Source organism: Grampus griseus (assembly GCF_964374135.1).
Source record: "Grampus griseus genome assembly, chromosome: 9".
Lineage (NCBI taxonomy): Eukaryota > Metazoa > Chordata > Mammalia > Artiodactyla > Delphinidae > Grampus > Grampus griseus.
Window position 1 is genome coordinate 19,284,206 of NC_139003.1, and position 21,949 is coordinate 19,306,154.

Below are 21,949 nucleotides of genomic sequence, written 5' to 3' on the forward strand. Positions count from 1 at the left end.
GGGCACACACAACGTACTGTGCACATCAGGACCTAGGGGAAGGAGCAGTGACCCCATAGGCAACTGAACCAGACCTACCTGCCAGTGTTGGAGGGTCTCCTGCAGAGGCAGGGCGGGTGGCTCTGTCTCACCATGAGGACAAGATCACTGGCAGCAGAAGTTCTGGGAAGTACTCCTTGCCGTGAACCCTCCCAGAGTCCGCCATTAGCCCCACCAAAGAGCCGGGGTGGGCTCAAGTGTTGGGCCGCCTCAGGCCAAACAACCAACACAGAGGGAACCAAGCCACATCCATCAGCAGACAAGCAGATTAAAGTTTTACTGAGCTCTGCCCAAAAGAGCAACAGTCAGCTCTACCTACCACCAGTCCCTCCCATCAGGACACGTACACAAGCCTCTTAGATAACCTCATCCACCAGAGGGCAGAGAGCAGAAGCAAGAAGAACTACAATCCTGCAGCCTGTGGAATGAAAACCACATTCGCAGAAAGATACATAAAATGAAAAGGCAGAGGGCTATGTACCAGATGAAGGAACAAGATAAAACCCCAGAAAAACAATTAAATGAAGTGGAGATAGGCAACCTTCCAGAAAAAGAACTCAGAATACTGATAGTGAATATGATCCAGGACCTCGGAAAAAGAATGGAGGCAAAGATCGAGAAGATGCAAGAAATGTTGAACAAAGACCTAGAAGAATTAAAGAACAAACACACAGAGATGAACATATAATAACTGAAATGAAAACTACACTAGAAGGAATCAATAGCAGAATAACTGAGACAGAAACGGATAAGTGACCTGGAAGACAGAAGGAATTCATTGCCGTGGAACAGAATAAAGAAAAAAGAATAAAAAGAAATGAAGACGGCCTAAGAGACCCCTGGGACAACATTAAACGCACCAAGATTCGCATTATAAGGGTCCCAGAAGGAGAAGAGAGAGAGAAAGGACCCAAGAAAACATTTGAAGAGATTATAGTCAAAAAATTCCCTAACATGGGAAAGAAAATAGCCACCCAAGACCAGGAGGTGCAGAGAGTCCTCAGCAGGATAAACCCAAGGAGAAACACGCCGAGACACATAGTAACCAATATGACAAAAATTAAAGACAAAGAAAAATTTTTAAAAGCAACAAGGTAAAATGACAAATAGCATACAGGGGAACTCCCATAAGGTTAAGAGCTGATTTCTCAGCAGAAACTCTACAAGCCAGAAGGGAGTGGCAGGACATACTTAATGTGATGAAAGGGAAGAACCTACAACCAAGATTACTCTACCCGGCAAGGATCTCATTCAGATTTGATGGAGAAATCAAAAGCTTTACAGACAAGCAAAAGCTAAGAGAATTCAGCACCACCAAACCAGCTCTACAACAAATGCTAAAGGAACTTCTCTAAGTGGGAAACACAAGAGAAGAAAAGAACCTACAAAGACAAACCCAAAACAATTAACAATATGGTAATAGGAACATACATAACGATCATTACCTTAAACATGAATGGATTAAATGTCCCAACCAAAAGACACAGGCTTGCTGAATGCATACAAAAACAAGACCCATATATATGCTGTCTACAAGAGACCCACTTCAGACCTAGGGACACATACAGACTGAAAGTGAGGGGATGGAAAAAGATATTCCATGTAAATGGAAATCAAAAGAAAGCTGGAGTAGCAATACTCATATCACATAAAATAGACTTTAAAATAAAGAATGTTACAAGAGACAAGGAGGGACACTACGTAATGATCAAGGGATAAATCCAAAAGAAGATATAACAATTATAAATATATATGCACCCAACATAGGAGCACCTCAATACATAAGGAAACTGCTAATAGCTTAAAAGAGGAAATCGACAGTAACAAAGTAATAGTGGGGGACTTTAACACCTCACTTACACCAATGGACAGATCATCCAAACAGAAAATTAATAAGGAAACAGAAGCTTTAAATGACACAATACACCAGACAGATTTAACTGATATTGATAGGACATTCCATCCAAAAACAGCAGGAAGATCACATCTTGGGTCACATCAAGCCTCACTAAATTTAAGAAAACTGAAATAATATCAAGCATCTTTTCTGACCACAATACTATGAGATTAGAAATCAATTACAGGGAAAACAATGTAAAAAACACAAAAACTTGGAGGCTAAACAATACATTAAATAACCAAGAGATAACTGAAGAAATCATAGAGGAAATCAAAAATACCTAGAGTCAAATGACAATGAAAGCATGCTGATCCAAAAACTAGGGGATGCAGCAAAAGCAGTTCTAAGAGGGAAGTTTACAGCTATACAAGCCTACCTCAAGAATCAAAAAAAATCTCAAATAAACAATCTAACCTTACACCTAAAGGAACTAGAGAAAGAAGAACAAACAAAACCCAAAGTTAGAAGGAAAGAAATCATAAAGATCAGAGCAGAAATAAATAAAATAGAAACAAAGTAAATAATAGCAAAGATCAATAAAACTAAAAGTTGGTTCTTTGAGAAGATAAATAAAATTGATAAACCATTAGCCAGACTCATCAAGAAAAAGAGGGAGAGGACTCAAATCAATAAAATTAGAAATGAAAAAGGAGAAGTTACAGCAGACAACACAGAAATACAAAGCATCCTAAGAGACTACTACAAGCAACTCTATGCCAATAAAATGGACAACCTGGAAGAAATGGACAAATTCTTAGAAAGGTAGAACCATCCAAGACTGAACCAAGAAGAAATAGAAAATATGAACACACCAATCACAAGTTATGAAATTGACACTGTGATTAAAAATCTTCCAACAAACAAAAGTCCAGGACCAGATGGCTTCACAGGTGAATTCTATCAAACATTTGGAGAAGCGCTAACACCCATCCTTACTGAACTCTTCCAAAAAATTTCAAAGGAAGGAACACTCCCAAACCGATTCCATGAGGGCACCATCACCTTGTTACCAAAACCAGACAAAGATACTACAAAAAAATTACAGACCAATGTCACTGATGAATATAGATGCAAAAATCCTCAACAAAACACTAGCAAACAGAATCCAACAGCACATTAACAGGATCATACACCATGATCAAGTGGGATTTATCCCAGGGATGAAAGGATTCTTCAATATACGCAAATCAATCAATGTGATACACCATATTAACAAATTGAAGAAGAAAAACCATATGATCATCTCAATAGATGCAGAGAAAGCTTTTGACAAAATTCAACACCCATTAATGATAAAAACTCTCCAGAAAGTCAGCACAGAGGGAACCTACCTCAACATAATGAACACCGTATATGACAAATCCACAGCAAACATCATTCTCAGTGGTGAAAAACTGAAAGCATTTCCACTAAGATCAGGAACAAGACAAGGATGTCCACTCTTGTCACTAGTATTCAACATCGTTTTGGAAGTCCTAGCCATGGCAATCAGAGAAGAAAAAGAAAGAAAAGGAATACAAATAGGAAAAGAAAAAGTAAAACTGTCACTGTTTGCAGATGACATGATACTACACATAGAGAATCCTAAAGATGCCACCAGAAAACTACTAGAGCTAATCAATGAATTTGGTAAAGTTGCAGGATACAAAATTAATGCACAGAAATATCTTGCATTCCCATACACTAATGATGAAAAATCTGAAAGAGAAATTAAGGAAACACTCCCATTTACCACTGCAACAAAAAGAATAAAACACCTAGGAATAAACCTACCTAGGGAGACAAAAGACCTGTATGCAGAAAACTAAGACACTGATGAAAGAAATTAAAGATGATACCAACAGATGGAGAGATATACCATGTTCTTGGATTGGAAGAATCAATATTGTGAAAATGACTATACTACCCAAAGCAATCTACAGATTCAATGCAATCCCTATCAAAGTATCAGTGGCATTTTTTACAGAACCAGAACAAAAAATTTTAAAATTTGTACAGAGACACAAAAGACCCCGAATAGCCATAGCAGTCTTGAGGGAAAGAAACGGAGCTGGAGGAATCAGACTCCATGACTTCAGACTATACTACAAAGCTACAGTAATCAAGACAATATGGTACTGGAACAAAAACAGAAATATAGATCAATGGAACAGGAAAGAAAGCCCAGAGATAAACCCACGCACCTATGGTCAACTAATCTATGACAAAGGAGGCAAGGATATATGATGGAGAAAAGACAGTCTCTTCAATAAGTGGTGCTGGGAAAACTGGACAGCTACATGTGAAAGAATGAAATTAGAACACTCCCTAACACTATACACAAAAATAAACTCAAAATGGATTAGAGACCTAAATGTAAGACCAGACACTATAAAACTCTTAGAGGAAAACATAGGAAGAACACTCTTTGACATAAATCACAGCAAGATCTTTGTTGATCCACTTCCTCTCCTAGAGTAATGGAAATAAAAACAAAAATAAACAAATGGAACCTAATGAAACTTCAAAGCTTTTGCAAAGCAAAGGAAACCACAAACGACGAAAAGACAACCCTCAGAATGGGAGAAAATATTTGCAAATGAATCAACAGACAAAGGATTAATCTCCAAAATATATAAACAGCTCATGCAGCTCAATATTAAAAAGACAAACAACCCAATCCAAAAATGGGCAGAAGACCTAAATAGACATTTCTCCATAGAAGACATACAGAGGGCCAAGAAGCACATTAAAAGCTACTCAACATCACTAATTATTAGAGAAATGCAAATCAAAACTACAATGAGGTCTCATCTCACACCAGTTAGAATGGGCATCAACAGAAAATCTACAAACAACAAATGCTGGAGAGGGTGTGGAGAAAAGGGAACCCTCTTGCACTGTTGGTGGGAATGTAAATTGATACAGCCACTATGGAGAACAGTATGGAGGTTCCTTAGCAAACTAAAAACAGAATTACCATATAACCCAGCAATCCCACTGCTGGGCATATACCCAGAAAGAACCACAATTCAAAAAGACACATGCACCCCAATGTTCACTGAAGCACTCTTTACAATAGCCAGGACATGGAAGCAACCTAAATGCCCATCGACAGACAAATGGATAAAGAAGATGTTGGCACATATATACGATGGAATATTACCCAGCCATAAAAAGGAACAAATTGGGTCATTTGTAGAGACGTGGATGGATCTAGAGACTGTCATACAGAGTGAAGTGAGTCAGAAAGAGAAAAACAAATATCGTATATTAATGCATATATGTGGAACCTAGAAAAATGGTACAGATGAACCAGTTTGCAGGGCAGAAACTGAGACACAGATGTAGAGAAGAAATGTATGGACACCAAGGGGGGAAAGCGGGGGTGGGATGAACTGGGAGATTGAGATTGACATATATACACTAATACGTATAAAATAGATAATAAGAACCTGCTGTATAAAAAAATAAATAAAATTTAAAAAAAAATCAGATACTATATTGAAGCTAAATGTTCTTTAAAATGAGTACCTTTCTAAGATACCACATGACTGTGTGAGCAGTACAATGAAGCAGTGGAGGGGCTCAGAATAACAGGACATCCATGATTAACGCAGACACATGAACAAGTCTGACTTCCAGCTGTTGCGCTGCACTCTTGGGAACAGCACCCCAACGTCCTCAGCCCAGCTGCCTACAGCACACAATGTAATGAACCACCTGTACCCTGACAGTTAGAGCCAACTGAGATGGGTTGATGATACCAAAGAAATCTCATTTTTTCATTCTTTTTTCCCCCTTGTGTGTTGTTAGGTAGAACATTTTTTAATTGCATGATGAATTAGAAATGTTGACAGGAGCTTAACTTTTGTCAGATGTGAGCCTTCTAATGTTACTTTGATGGTCTATCTTTACCGCTCTCCTACCACAGAAGGAAGAGCTGACCTCACGAACCAAACCACTGGGAAGCGAAGCCTGCGGCTTCATGGCTCTAAGAGAAGAGACAAAAATCTCCTGCCAGTCTCTTATGATGTGACTGAACTATTTAACTATGCCTTTTCAGGATAAGGTGAAATGCAGATCTCACTGTGGTCCTCAGACCAGTCAGATTAATAGAATAACTGAAAAAGAATGACCGTTTTTTATGGAAAAAAGATGTGATTCCCCCCCAGCTCCTTTCTTCCTGCTGCAATATTAAAAGCATTCATCAGAGAAACTTTGGTTCCTGAATGAAACTCCATCAAACTTGCACAAAAACTGGTCAGCTGATACAGCCTCTCACCAAGCACATGATGTGTCGGCTCAGCTCAATTATTTTTAATGATTATTATGAACATGATATGTTTGCTAGCTACTTTCTCCCCTCTAACCAGAGATAAATGCTCCTATTTTGCTCAACACTGGTAAGTACAATAGACTGTTGCTTGAAAGTTCCATATTTCAACTAGTTTTTTGAAGGATGGTAAAGTTCCTAGATTATGATGATTCTTCGATTAACCATTCTCACAGAATGAAAGTCCTCTGTAACTTAGTTGGATTTTTCAATGTTTTTCAATTATATACAGCAATGTTGTCCCAGGCCAGACAGCTCAAGGGCAACATTTCTATTTAATAAAGCCATGTATAACTGCAAAGAACAAAAAAGTATCTACGTATAGGCTCTACTTCGGCTTAAACTTAAAAGCTAATGCAAACCTATGAAGCTGATAATGGCTGTCAGTGGCCCCATCTGCTTTGGGACCCCCTTCCTAACCTCTCACTAATAAGCTGTCCATCCCACTTTAGACCTCTGCCATCCTCATTCCTTCTGTCAGTGAGTCAATCAGTATTTACTGAACATTTACTACACCAGGCACTGTACTAAGCACAGGGAATAAAACAGTATGTCCCTCATGGAGCTTAGAGCTCTGTGCAAATCCGCAATACAGTGTGGAGAACGATATAAGAAAGGGAACAGTAAAGATGTGAGCACACAGCAGGGGCCACAAGCCCAGAGAGAGAGAGAAGGAAAGAGAGACAGAGAGTGTGTGCTTTGTGCTTTTTGTTTTAGAGGGGGTATGTTAGGGAGAGGAGACACCAGCAGGGAGGGCTCATCACAGTGACAAACTGAAGTTGGAAAGCTGAGCGGGGTTTAGCCCAACGAGGAGACAAACTGAACGTATACGAAAACTCTGAAGTGACAGAACTAGAGATGACAACATTTGGAGAGAAGGAGGAAGGCATAACATTAACTACATGTCAGGTACTTCTCTCAGCACTTCTCATAGCTTACTCACCTAACGTTCACAACAACCTCATGGGGTAGGCACTGTTTAGAGATACGCCCATTTAGAGATAAGGAGGCACAGAGCTTCTGAAGCTAGGCAATGGGGAGCTAGATTTTAAACGTAGGCAGTACGGGCCCAGAACCCTCTACTGTTCACTGATTGGCTGTACTGTCTGTCTCTCAAGAGGTCATGGACCACGGGTAGGGTTGGGGATGGGGCACAGCTAGAGCAAAGCGCAAAGTGCTCACTCACCGTGCTCACTGTCTACTAAAAAAGAAGAATCTGGTATCTGTCATTTATTCTCGTTCAGTAACGATGCTTGAATACGAGTGAATGACAAGTTGCACTGCTGTCCCATTAGTTACGTGGTCTACCTTTTCATCTCTAAGTGTCAAGTGAAAAGCTTTACTGCGGTGCAGGCTGTCTGCTGCAAGTCGGGGAGGCTGTGTATACGTATGTAGGGACGGGGCTGTTCTCTGTACTTTCCACTCAGTTCTTCTGTGAACCCAGAACTGCTCTAAAAAATTAAATTTTTTAATTAATAAAAAAGGAAGTGATCAGGATTCAAGCTAAAAAAGAAGAAGAAAGGCTCTGTGTGTCCTCACTAAAGGAATTTCATATACTAGAAGCCAGGTGGAAAGAAATTTTGGAGGTAAACTTAAACTACTCCTTAGGTCAATTCTGAATTTATAAGTAGGACACTGTGCAGTCTATTTATCGCTTGTAAAAATAAAATACAGTATGTGTGTGTGTGTGTGTGTGTGTGTGTGTGTGTGTGAAAAACAAAACAAAAAAAAAACCTGTGGGGTTTTGGGAAACCAAAAATAAATAAATAAAAAAAATAAGTAGGACACTGTGATGGAAGGTGGAGATATGGAAGAGCTCTCCAAACCCAGGTAATTTTCTACGCCCCCTAAGTGTCAGTTCAAGTATGATCAGTCCTACAAGAATGTGTGTTCCAGAACTATCATTTCCTTCCAAGCCTTGCAGTCCACCCTATACTGCCGGGAGGTAGTTACCTGCAGAAGCCCAGGTCACCCTCCTCCTTCCCTCCTTGTCTGACTGACCATACAGTGGCTCACTCCTTCATTTGTTCCAAACCTAACTACTCTCTGTACTTCTCCACTTCAAGATTCCAAGACACACACTTCATGTTTTCTAGAACATACAGCAATACTTTACTATTAAATAAAATGCTTGTAATCTAATTTCCTTTTCCTTATATCCTCAAATGTATTTCTAGGCTTTTAATTCTGGTAACTTTATGTCTGAGTTGTGGAATTATTACTGTGATATAACTTTGAGACAGCATAGCAGAGTCTTTGGAAGAATTTACAGGTATTTACTGATAGATTAATAATGAAGGTGAAGGTAGGAATGACTAGGCAATAGTCTTTTAACTCTAGAAAGGCTGGCTAGTTGCTTCCTGATATTCTGTTGTAGAATTATGATGAGTCTTAAAAACTAAATATTTAATTGTGTAGGCTAGTCACTACAAAATATTCCAAGTGCCTGCAATGCATCAAAGACAGTGAAAGTGTTCTTCTCCATCCGTCATGGAGAAAGCCCATAGTTCTAAAATAATTTAAAGAATCTCTCCCCTCTCAACTCCTCTAGCAATTTTATCCATACCACCCACTTAGTTGTTACCACTGACTGCCTTATATTGTTATTGATATTCATTCTTTACTTTCATAACTGGATCTTAAGGTTTTTATCTTTTATTTCCATGTACTCAACAACTTCCATCCCTTCCAGTGCTTGGATGTCTTGCACTTAGCAGACCTTCACCAATCTTTCTTAACTGATCACATTTACCATGATCAGCATCCTTTTGGTCACAGGAAAAAATGTTATTAGTGTGATTTTTTAATTTAAATAAATTTACTTATAATTTATTTTCTTAATTATTTTCTTCTTCAGATTCCAACATTTTAGTAACCACACATGAACATCAAATATCCTGTGTATCAAAGTTATGTTGATCAGAACGTACTGTTTAAAGGCATCCTTCTTCCCTTTAAATAACGACAGAGGCTGCATCTGTACTTTTCCAAATCTCAAGTACCCCTGCCATATTCCAGAAGGTACTGAAAACAATAATTAAAATAACAGTGGCAGCCACAGAAGACTGGCCTTTCCCTAGACTGTGACTGGAATCATGTCTGCCATCTTTAAGCAAAAAGGAACTGCCCTCGTTTCTTTTTGCACTGAGTTCCCACCTGAATTAACAGGTCTAGAAATCCTGTGGCCACAGGAATAGTTTTAGCTGCTTGGCAGCTCATGCTGGGAAATGACAGAAGAAACGGATTTCCAGGTCTTTCAATCTTTGCTATCTTGAAAGAATCCTGTGAGTGCAGACCTCAAATTCACATGCTACAAACACTTCAGATCATCCTCCAGAAAACTAATTTTTCTGGAGAAGGTCGATTACCCACCTTGAAGCTCTCCACTCCGACTGTACAGCTCCCTTCTCTGTTCTCGCAAATAGGCACTCATACTGATGGCATGGGAGGATGATTCGAACCTGCAACGAAATGCAGCGTAAACAAACGATTAGGTAGTAACCAAACAGGCGGTGTCCAGCTCTGTACATTCCGTTGAACTGTTGACAGTATTCTACTCCAGCCCGTGTGATGCCCCCTAGTGTTCCACGACCAAGACCTTCTGGCTGTTCCAGGCCAGGGCAGGCTGCCATAGACCTTGATTTGTGAATGATATTCCTGCCTAAACGCTCCTCCATGACAGTATTTGGATCTTCTGCTCCTTCTCTATTTCAACTGATACACTCGATCCTGCAACTTTCTTTTGCCTCCATATCCCTTGCCAGGATCCCTACATACACAGCAACAGCCGTATCCTCTAATGGCATTCTGATTTTGCTCCTAGGCAGCTCAAAAGACATCAGTGTCTGCCAGCTGCCACCACAGAAATACGGGCTCCTCAGAGCTGACCCCTGGCCTTTCTAACTCCCCCAGTGAGAGGACTAGCCCAATGGGCTGTGAGAAATGATGTTAAATAACTATACCAGAGAAACAAGGCATCTATGGTCTCTCCTTAAAAGTCCTCAGAAACAATATACTTTCTAAACGGCTGCCAGGATTCTTACCGGCCACCTGTAATTCTTAGAAGGATTTCTCCTGTCAGCCTGTTATCCTGACAGAAAATCTCAGGTTTGAAATGTAATTTCTTACCACATCAAAGGATTTACGGTTTGATACAGTCATAATTTTACCTGGATTTTTGGTTGTTGTTGTATTTTACCACATAAAATACTTTCAAAAATACCAAGCTACAAACTGTTGTTCACACCTCCCCAGGCACTGCTTCAGAGGTTAGAAACATGGGGGATGGGTTCGTGATACAGAACATGGCTTTAAAAGCTAAAACAATGACAACAACAAATCACAGTCTTAAAAGTAACTTGCAGGCAAGGAAGAACAACAACAAAAAAAAAAAACAAGTAAAATTATGACTGTATCATCAAACTGTAAATCCTTTGATGTGCTAAGAAACTCCATTTCAAACCTGAGATTTTCAAAGTCGGGATAACAGGCTGACAAGAGAAATCCTTCTAAGAATTACAGCCACTAAGGGGTAAACAGCAACACAGTGAAAGAGCAACAGTGATAACGGGATAGGTTCCTGGCCACAAGGAAGGAGCACCAACATTTTCTTAATTGTGCCTTCTTTATCGGTTCTTTGACAAGGAAGATGAATACCAAGATGAATGTCAGTCTGAGGGAAACAGCTGAGTTACTTGATCCTTTCTCTGCACCCTGCCGAGAACTAAGAGGGCACAAACAGCCAGAAGAAAGGCAAAGTGTGCAGTACTTCAAAAGTGTCACCTGCCAGTCGAGTGCTGACGAGAAGCCACTGACCTCCAAAAAGCACACTGACAGCTATTGATCAGAAACAGCAAGAGAAAAACTAAACTCGAGCAAAGAACAGAGAGGCACACCACATACAATAAGAAAGAACTTAAACACACTTAATTAACCTTGGCTAGGGACAATTAAAGAGAGTAATAAGGTTCTTCACAGATGTGACAGAAACAGATGACAGCTTGCCAAAATCTGAATCCTTTATGACCTGAGGCATTTTCACTACTCAGGAATCCTTTTTGCGTTTGCAACAAGTCACAGATGGATATAATTTTACAGCAAAAGAGGCATGAGGGATTAGCCAGTCTCACCTCCCCACTTTACAGCCAAAGGCACCGAGGCCACTGAGACAAGAGAACTGCCCTGACTCACATGGCTCATTAATGGTGGAACCAAGACTAGAAATGGGCACATTTCTAAGAGGGGCCTAATTCTGTGCAGGTGATGAGTTTTTATTACTATGTAATAGTAACAAATGTGTAACGATTACTTAAGTTCACTTATTCATTTCCAGTCACTTATGTTTTCCAACACCGCAATTTCAGGACTGGCTAAATGTCTGAAAATGTTTATGTGGTCTGAGGTTGCAAGTTAGGGGTGAGGGCTGACAGCATAAACACCCCGAAACCTGCTTTCTGCAATAGGCGTAGACTGAGAACGGTCAGTTGAGCTTGAAGAGGGGTGGGTAGGACTGGAAGGGGCGGAGGGAGGAACGGAGGGGAGAGGGGAAAGAAAAGGCCTAACCGTAGGCCTTAGGCAGTATCTGAGGCAGTCTTAGTTGCCTCCATCAAACACCTTTCCTCCCACTGTCTGTCTTGTTCGCTGGCACAGGCCCGATTCTATCTGGGCGTCTGGGTCCTCGCTCCCTCTCACTAGGCAGGGTGCTCAGGAGAGGGGGCTCCCTCTCCAGCTGCAGACCTATCACTGGAGATGAACTCTGACTGGTTTAAGACTATCACCATGGTCTACTTCCCCTTGCCGGTGACTGGTTTAGGAATGGGCCTCAGACCCAGGTCCTATTAGTTTTCTTGAGAAAAACTTGCAGAGCGGCTTTGTGACTGGCAAAAAATATTAATAGATGGATGATTAATCATTAATAAAAATGGATTTGTAATGATACAGCCATTTTGGAACACAGTGTGGCAGTGTCTTACACAGTTAAACACAGTCCTACCATATGATCTAGTAATCATGCTCCTGGGTATTCACCCAAATGAGTCGAATACTGACACTGACACAAAAACCTGCACGTGAATGCTTATCGCTGCTTTATTCATAACTGCCAGAAGCTGGAAGCAATCAAGATGTCTTTCAATAGCTGAATGGAAAAACAAGTGTGGTACATCCACAAACTAGTATTACTTAGCGAGACAAAGGATGTCACAAAAAGCCACAGAAAGACATGGATGAACCTTAAGTGCATACTGCTAAGTGAAAGAAGCCGGTCTGAAAAAGCTACGTACTGTATGACTCTAACTTTAAGACATTCCAGAAACGGCAAACTATAGAGATAGTAAAAAAGATCAGTCACTTAAAGGGGGTAAGGAAAAGGAGGAGGAATGAATAAGTGGAAAACCGGATGTTTAGGGCAGTGAAACTATTCTGTAAGATACTATAATGGTGGATATATGACATTGTGCACTTCTCCAAACCCACAGAACTATACAAAGAGTGAACCCTAACGTAAACAATGGACTTTAATAATAGTGTATCAACATCGGTTCATCAATTGTAACTAATATGCCACACTAATAATAAGAGGAGAAACTATGGTGTTAATAAGAGGAGAAACTATGGTGTAAAGGGACATAAGGGAAATCTCTGTACTGTCAGCTTAATTTTTCTGTAAACCTAAAATAGATAAAAATAAAGCCTATTAATTTAAAAAAAAAAAGGGATTTTCAGGATGAATCACACACTATTTCCTGGGCACCACCATTTTTATTGGAGTGGGACTGAATGCAGAGAAATGGAAAGGGCTGAGTCCTTGATGATACTGTACCGGTGAATTAAAGAATCCTCTATATTTACTCTTATGTGTGAGATAATAACTTTCTATAGGTTAACCTATTCATTTGGGGTTCCATGCTACTTGCAGACTAAAGCCTTTTAACTGATACTGCATCCAACCTCTGAATAAAACTGTTTAAAAAAAAAAAAGAGAGAGAACGAATTCAATAAACAGAATGGATTTCATTCCAGTGTGGGCACAGTAAATCTCCTCTCCTCTAGACCACAAGATAAATGAACTGCTGAAACTTTCCTTAATGATTAAGAACTCTATGAACCCTTGACAGAAAACAAATCTCAAAAGTGCATCAACAGAAGATACAGGACTTTCAACTATTTAAAAAGAAGGAATTCAGAATACTGGGACGATACTTCTGTAGTCACTTTACATGCTTAGATGTACAGATACAAGTTCTTAAATATCTATTAATTCCTTAGAAGAACATAGGTCTGCCAAGATTTAAATCCTATTTCTACCACTTGCTAGCCGTGTGAATTTGCATAATTTCCTTAACCTCTTGTGCCTTGATTTTTAAAAAAAATTTTTAAAAACAAATTTTATTTTGGAATCATTAATAGAAAAGATGCAAAATAGTACAGGGAGTTCCTGTGTACCTTTCACCCAAATCTCTCCCTAACGTTAATGTCTTACATAATCGTGGTACATTTTGTCGCATCCAAGTAATTAACATTGCTATGACAAAAAACTACAGACTTTATTTGGATTTCACAAAATTTTCCACTAACATCCTTTTTCTGTTCCAGGATACCACACTGCATTTAGATCACGTGTAAGTCTGATAAATAGATTGGGGTTTCCAATGAGCTTTTTCTGTGCCATGTATGTGATCCAATAATCCCCTCTGACGAGCGCTGAGGAGAGAAAGTCATTGACCACGAGAATAAACAATACCCAATACCGCATAGGTAGAGTTTGGTAGCCTTTGATTCCCAAGGCACTGTTAACTCAGTAGAAGAGTTGGCTTTGCTCCGAGGAGGGTAGTGTGAAGTTTCCTGAGAAGCTTAAGAGCTGATCCTGATTGAAAGTCCCTTCATAACCTCCACTAATACCATGTGCTCATCTCATACATTTTACTACATGGAACTATCACCAATTATTTACTTGTCTGTCTTCTTTTCTGAATTATATGTTTCTGCGCATGCGCCTCAAATTTTTTTTAATGTGTAATAGAGGATGAAAAATAGAACCCACGCCCATCAGATTGTTAGAATGAATAAATACATGAGACAATCCATGAAAATGGCTTTATGCCTTGGCTAGCACTTAGTAAGGACTCAGTAGGCATTAACCACTACCCTGCTGCCCAAATTTGGTATAATCTGAATCAAATTATGTTTGATTGAGATTCTTCTGAGAAACTCATTTACCACAGTGCCTGGTACATAGTAAGCACTCAAGCAATGGTAGCTGTTATCATTATTATTATTAATGTTAACAATAATATTAACTGTTAGCTGTTACCAAGTGACATATACTTAGGATATGTGGCCAGGTGACTGTAGCTAATCGTAATTTGAAAAAAAGAATTTCCACATTGTTCTTTTACTAAATCAAGTAAAACCCAATACTACTTAGCTAGAGAGATTTGCATGACTTTATTAACAAAGGTTGTTTCTTGGCACTTGGGGCTTTCCAAAGGCTGAAATATTTCATTTCCTTTCATTTCATAGAAAATTCCCCAGAAACAAGGGGAGAATTTCATTTCTCTTCATTTTATATGACTCCCCAGAAACAAATTCCAGAATTTTTTATTAAAAGTTCTAGATAGTCCAGTAACCATATTCCAAAATAGTCACCTCCCTTACAGAAAATGGAAGTACACAAAGTTGAATATGTAGTCACTTCCTATCAATTATTTCAAATCAACTCTAAATGGGTGAAGTAATGGCTGTCAATAAAGTAGAAAACTGTTCTTCTGGGATCTAACACATCTTGACACCTACCTTACCAGCAAGGAGATACTTACTTGAAAAGAGAATTTTTGGGCCTTTGAGGTTTCTTCTTGGCAAAAAAGGCTGCACACTCGCGCCCAGTGCTGGCATAACTTAGTTGAGCTGAGGGTTCAGAGGCTGCACGAGTATTTTTCATATCCAAGTACTCAGTCAACAGCATCTGTACAAGCAGACAAACAGCTTAACACACACATTTATGATGTGCTATTAAGAAAAAGCAATTTTAAAACCATGAAGACCTAATTCTAAAACCTCCCTGACATTCAGGATATTAACCTAGCTATTCATATTCCTAGGTGTAGACCTAAGGGAAGATTCATTATAGCCAGAAAGTCAGCAATTTGCTACCTACTCCTAAAACTGGGAACGGTGTATAGTAAGCATTTGTACATGGGGGTAAAGGGAACATTTTTATTCAGGGTCTACTATGTGTCAGGCACTGGGCTGGGTGACTTAATCAATATACTCCTTTAGTCATAATTTAATCCTCATTATTCCAAATTGCGACAGCAGCAGCAGTGATGCCGTAACATTTACTGAGGGCTTACTATATTGCAGGCAAGGGGCTAACCCATTTAGATATTCTACCTCATTGAAAGCACAAAACTTTATCAGGAAAATCAGTTCTCAGATTATAGACAAGGAACTGCACCAGCACACTAACAAACCGGCCAGCCAGGTTAGCGTAGCCCACAGCAGACTAAGTGGTCCTGACCTGCAAAGAATTTCTAGGGCCCACTACTCATCTTCAGAGTTTCAAAGCAACAAAAGCAACAGCTTTTTTGATCACTACTGCCAGCAGGTCCTGCTTATAAAAATCAATCCACTTTAGAGCCTCAGCGGTTTGGGGGCCTGGGCTAGAATCAGTTGTACTATTTCTAAGACAAGTGTAAAAAGTTCCCACTGTTGTGAAAGAAAATAGCAGATCTGGAACAGAAACCACCATGGTTCCTAAGATTATCTAACCCGGGACTAAAGTGTATCAACTCAACTCATTTCTATAATCACTTGCCACATTTAAAATTTTAAGATAACCAAGTGGTATACAGTACATGTAGACAAACAATTCTACCCATGACTGAAGTGAAAGCTTTTCAGAATCAGGGTCCCATATAGCTATTATTCTTGCATATATGTATATAATCATTCGTTCATTCAATAGAGACGTGAGGGCCATATCAAGCGTTATCATCAAAACATTTATGAAGCACACCTGCGAATATATTGCTCCAAGTAAGTTTTAAAGCCAATATGTCTATATTATAAGCACATACACATTACTGAGTACTTATCAAATATCAGACTTTTTAAAAATATGACCTTACTCAATCCTCAAACCTATGAAGTAAGTATTACTAATTGTAAGTTAGAGATGAAGAAACTGAGAATTAGTGGTATTAAGAAACTAGCCTATATGCATGTGTGGAGGCAGGAGCTAATGGGAAATCCCTGTACTCTCCCCCTCAATTTTGCTTTGAACCTTAAAATGCTCTTTGAAAAAACTCCAAAGACAAAGGGAGGGGGGGAGGGAGGGGGAAGGGGAGGGTGGAGGGAGGGACTAGCCTAAGGCCTTATAATTACACAATAACAGGCCAGGATTTCAACTCAGGTTTAGTTGACTCCACAGTCTGGTCTCTTCCCCATGACACTCCATTCTCACTAAGAGCATAAAAACTATCAATGAGAATGATTATGGGTGGCAGTAAATGGACTTTATTTCATTTTCTGTACAATAAAGAGTTCGCGGGGAAAGCATAAAACATGTTAAGAGATTGGTCAATGTTTTTTAATTTATTTACAAGGCCACGGGAGTATTACTCAGCAAGCTGATGAAGTAATATAATGACAAGTACTACCTCTGTTACTATATCACGGAAACTGCACAACAGTCAGGGAGAATACTGAATTGGGTCTCTACTTTAGTAACAATTCCAGTGATGGACTCAATTATTTTGTAGATTTGGCACTGATGCTAATAAAGTTTGCAGGAATCCGTGATCAAAAGAAGGCCAGTACATCAGAAAAGAATTTCAAATTGTTGATGTCTTTCAAATTTCAACACAGAAAGATGTCTACAAATGCCCTGGTTTCACTCAGATGGTGGTTATTACACCAATATGACAGAATTATGTTTCTACCAAAGCTTGAAGACACACTACACCAAGTAATTCTGTCGAGGTAATTATTGTCCTAAAATTCAATGACTGTCCTTTTACGATAAAATATTGACTGACCAGGACCTAACTAAGTAGCATTCTTAAATCCAGGTATTTTATGGTCACTGTTCCTTTTTCTCCACATCAATGAAGTCCCCTTAATTATTAGCTCTCAGGAGTCTTAGTCTACTTCTATTCACCAGCTTCTCTCTTTCTATCTACACAAATGTACTATTTCTCCCCTCTCCACAAAAATCTTGCTTTGGTCCTCACGATCTATAATCTTATTTCCTTTTTATCTTTAGGTTCTAAACTTTTAAAAGCAGCCTCCACATATATTATTTCTCTTACCATGATGTGGTTTTTATCCCTCATTTCTCTCCCAAGCTCCAGTCTGTGACTGCATGCCTGACCTATTCACCTATTTCACTGATAAAATCAACCCTAAATTCTGAAACCTAAATCATCTTCCCATAAAATCAGTAATTTCTTCTGCCAACTTTGTTTTTTAGTATTTTCTTATTCTCACTGATCTCCAGGCTTAAAACTTCAGAACTGTCTTTAATACATTTCCTTATTCTTTGTATCCACAAAGGAGTCAGTGTCCAAGTTCATTAATCACTCTACCTCAACTCTATGAGTTTGCCCATTCTGGTCCACTCTGACAGCCACCACCTTAGTTCACCTCACGCAGTTTTCCTCATTTAGTTTTCTGCCTCCCATCTCTTACTCTTCTGATCCTCCTACATCCTCAACAGAATGATCTTCCTAAAGCAAAGCTGCTCCAAATAAAGGGTACAAATGAATTTATCTACAAAATAGTTACAGATGTAGAAAACAAACTTATGGTTACTAGAGGGTAAGCGGAGGAGGATAAATTGGGAGATTGGGATTGGCAATATACACACTGCTATATATAAAATAGATAGCTAATAAGGATAGATATAATAGATAACTAATAAGGACCTACTGTATAAGGGAACTCTACTCTATACTGTGTAATGGCCTATATGGGAAAAGAATCTAAAAAACAGTGGATATCTTGATATGTAAATGTATAACAGCTTCACTTCACTGTACACCTAAAAGTAACACAACATTGTAAATCAACTACACTCCAATAAAAATTAAAAACAAGAAACAAACAAAATAAAAAACACAGTTGCTGCTACCATCAAAAGGCTCCTCATCACCTACAACTATCTGACCGCAATACTCCAATCATATCTTATTCTCCCTAACATGCACCCAACACTCCAATCAAGATCACCCAGTTAACTCTCCCCTGAATATGCCAGGGCCCCCTCATTGCTGGAAGGCCTACCCTAGATTACCCTCTCTCCTGACTCCTAACAGCCCCTTCCAAAAAACAGTTCCAGTGTTCCCTCTTCAACCACTCCTTTCCCAGGCCACTCTAAGTCAGCTGTCCCCTAAGTCAGCTGAGCTCAAGTATCCACTTTACACATCATTAAAAATAATTATTCATCCCAAACTGCCTAAGACTATTAGCTATTATTTAATGAAAAGCCACCTCACCATTGATAAACATGAGGATTTTTTATATTCCTTAAAGCATTGTATTTCTTCATTTCCACCACAGAGCCATGCAACATATCAGTGAATCAAAAAATATAGGGAACCACTGAATTTTAAAAAGCACGTGATAAGAAGCCTTGATGGATATATCATTATATGCAAGTTAGAGACAGTCTCCAAAGTAGAAAGAGTCCACAGTACAAAAATCTACCCTGTGAGTTAAGTAAAAAAGGGATAGCTGCAATTTTAACCGCAGGCTTTGCGACGTTTGTTTCCTTCATTGTGTTTGCCTCTTTTTGCTAATAACATTCACCACCGGTTGAAAAATACTGCTTTAAGACAGGTAAAGTTTTATGTTGACACTCAAATTGGTAAAAGTGCATTTTTTAATGTCTCAAAGAATAAGCCCCTACTTCTAAGATGCCTGAAATGTGTTTGAATTACGCTAAATCTACTACAAAGTCTTGACACAAACACCAGATGCCTGGTATTAAAATATAACCATTATCATTTCTTGGTGATTCTGCATCATTGTGGATAACGTACTGCATCTTCCAAATGGTACATAAATATCCTAAGCACTCACGGATGAGTTCAAATTTCCATTTTTATGAAAAGAAATAAGCTATACAGCTTGTCTTTTGCCTGCGGGAAATCACCCCAGATTGGAATTCTGGGGCAAAGGGCATTACATATAATACCAAATACATTCTGCCCACAGAAAATCTGTAGAAGATAATCCCATGTGTGTTCTTGCTGCCTCTAAATTCCTACATATCTCATTCATTCCTTTCTCTTTTTAAGTACCAGGAATTGCTATTTCTTGTTGATCAAGAGTTCAAAAAATTAAAAGTCATAGTTTGTGTTGAAAAGCACCTGAAAACTCTACATACACCAGTGATATCATGATTCACTGTATTTTTTGGGTATCTGGTATGCTGGACGGTTCTGTGGTAGAAGCAAAGAAATATGATGCTTCAATAGAGCGTACAATTGGAGTGGTTGGGCATCTCTTCTGCTAGAAGACTGATTAGCAGTTGCTAAGACGCTAGTCAGTAATCCCATGATACATAAAGCAGGGCCAAGATTTTGAGATTTATAACATGCTCTAACATTGGTAATATCATTCTGAATGGGCCCCTCATTTACCATTTAATCCTCTTTATTTAACATATTGCCTATGGCTGCTTGTGGTCATACACATAGAATTTTCTAAAAATAAATGTGGGATTTACAGACTTAGAATTAACACATCTCCTGTCTTCAGCCTCTGCATTTATCCAAGTAGCTACTCACTGCAACACCCAGATCCTTCTAGATACTTAATGTGGTAGATCCTTTTTAGTATCTTCCCAGCTTACAAAATCTTCGCCTCATCTAAGGGCGGTTCCCCAACCACACAATGGACTTGGGTAGCCAGGCCTGGGATCCCACCCTCTAGGTCAGAGCCTACTTCACCAGGGAAACAGCCAACCCTCAATTAGCCAATCAGATTCTCTTTCCCAGAAATGTGTTAGTGGGATATGGTCTGTGCTCATCAATGTAAGTGAGGAGATGTAAATACTTTGGGGCAACCACATTTTACTATGTGGATGAAAAATCAAAGACAGCCAATCTGCAGAGAGAGAATAAAGAATGAACCAGATGATCAGAGAGAAAGAGGAGACCCACAGGAGAGCGATTCAAAGGTTGCAACCTTAAGTTATCCATAGTGCAAAGGTCTCAAATCCAGTCGCTGATAAGGTCTTAGATTTTCTACCCTTGGGTTCTACAATATATCCTTATAGCCTTTAGTATGTTTTCCTTATTTCTTCCTTATGATAACTTCATGAGTTTTTGTTTCTTCACTAAGCTATCTATGGATAAACAATTATATACTAATATGCATCCAGTGACATTTATATCACAAATACTATTTTTGTAAAACACTGGTATCTTATAAAAACGGGAGTAGTGGTTTGCACAGATTTCAATCTCTGCAACTAGGAAACCAATTCTCCTGACTATTACCTTCAAATGTTTGATGATTTACAGCAAAGCCATACTGTGTATGTGTCCCCCTACCCGCACCCACCCCCCACCGTGAATCTGAGAACTAGATTGCTTCATGACGGGAGCAATTCTAAGGTGAAAAAAAATACCCTTGAGCTCCCAATATGAAGTAAGGCTCAACTTTCTTGTGCAATATCTTGACTGTGCCTACAATAAATATTGTAATTTTTAATAATTTGCTCTTTTAAAATACAGATGCCCAGGAGTTTTTCTCCCAGGAACAGCAAAGTAGCTTCCTTGGACTATCCCTCATTCTGATGATAATTAGAACAGGTGAAAAAACATATTAAAAAAATAAAAATTTGAAGGCCCCGGAGAAGAGCCAAATTCGGCAGAAACTGGTGGCTATGACCCCTGAGAGAAGAAAGGAAGCACACAGTTCCTCTGGATTCTTCCCAGAGAACCCCTCCCAGCACCCGTGGAGCAAGAGTAGAACCAAGCAGAATCTAGTCTCACGGGATGCAGGAGGCAAGGCCTAGCAAAGGGAGACCAGGAGGCCTAGAATTTGAAAAGAGAAATCCAGAGGTGGACGAGGGGCAAAATCAGGGTAATATACCCCTCAAACTATCACCTTGATTCCAGAAAATATTAAAGAGGAACACTGAAACAAAGCAACAATATTTTCTAAAACTAGGACCACCATTTAAAATTACTACAAACTATCAGACTTCCCCCCCCTGCCCCCCGTAAGGTTGCTAATGGATGAAATATTAGTGACAAAGAAAAAACAAAAGACGTTATCTTTTGAAAATAGCAGTCTCATTTCCCCATTGTATAAAGACTAAAGTATTCTGCAGTAAGAAAAACAAAAGAAAAATAAACAGTCATTCTGCAAATGGAATGGCTGCCTGCTTCATTACACTCATTATCAATGGCAATTGTATCATTAAAACTACTATGTTTGGTCTTGTGAATAGTTCCTTAGTGTTCAAAGTAAAACAGATGAAAAAATTTCAAGACTACACAAGTAATTCCTGGTCCCCTGTCAAAGCCCTGACAAGCAGAGTCTCAAAGAGCTCACATTTACCTCCCCCCACCCCCCCAACAGAAGAGCTTTTAACAAAGAAATCCCAGTTTTAGATAGCTTTCAAAAGAAAGTTTTCATTTATTTTAAATTAAACGTGTTTACTTAATACGTAAAATATGCAA

General features: G+C 39.1%; 1 protein-coding gene across 1 annotated transcript in view; it reads right to left on the reverse strand.

The window, feature by feature from the left end:
* The window catches only part of EXOC4 (exocyst complex component 4), an 810,848-nt gene that overhangs the window by 556,937 nt on the left and 231,962 nt on the right, over positions 1 to 21,949 (reverse strand). The window contains exons 8-9 of the mRNA XM_082661558.1: positions 15,071 to 15,216; positions 9,627 to 9,715 (exon numbers count right to left, since the gene is read on the reverse strand). Coding sequence (XP_082517684.1) covers positions 9,627 to 9,715; positions 15,071 to 15,216 — 235 coding nt within the window. The remainder of the gene's footprint in view (positions 1 to 9,626; positions 9,716 to 15,070; positions 15,217 to 21,949) is intronic.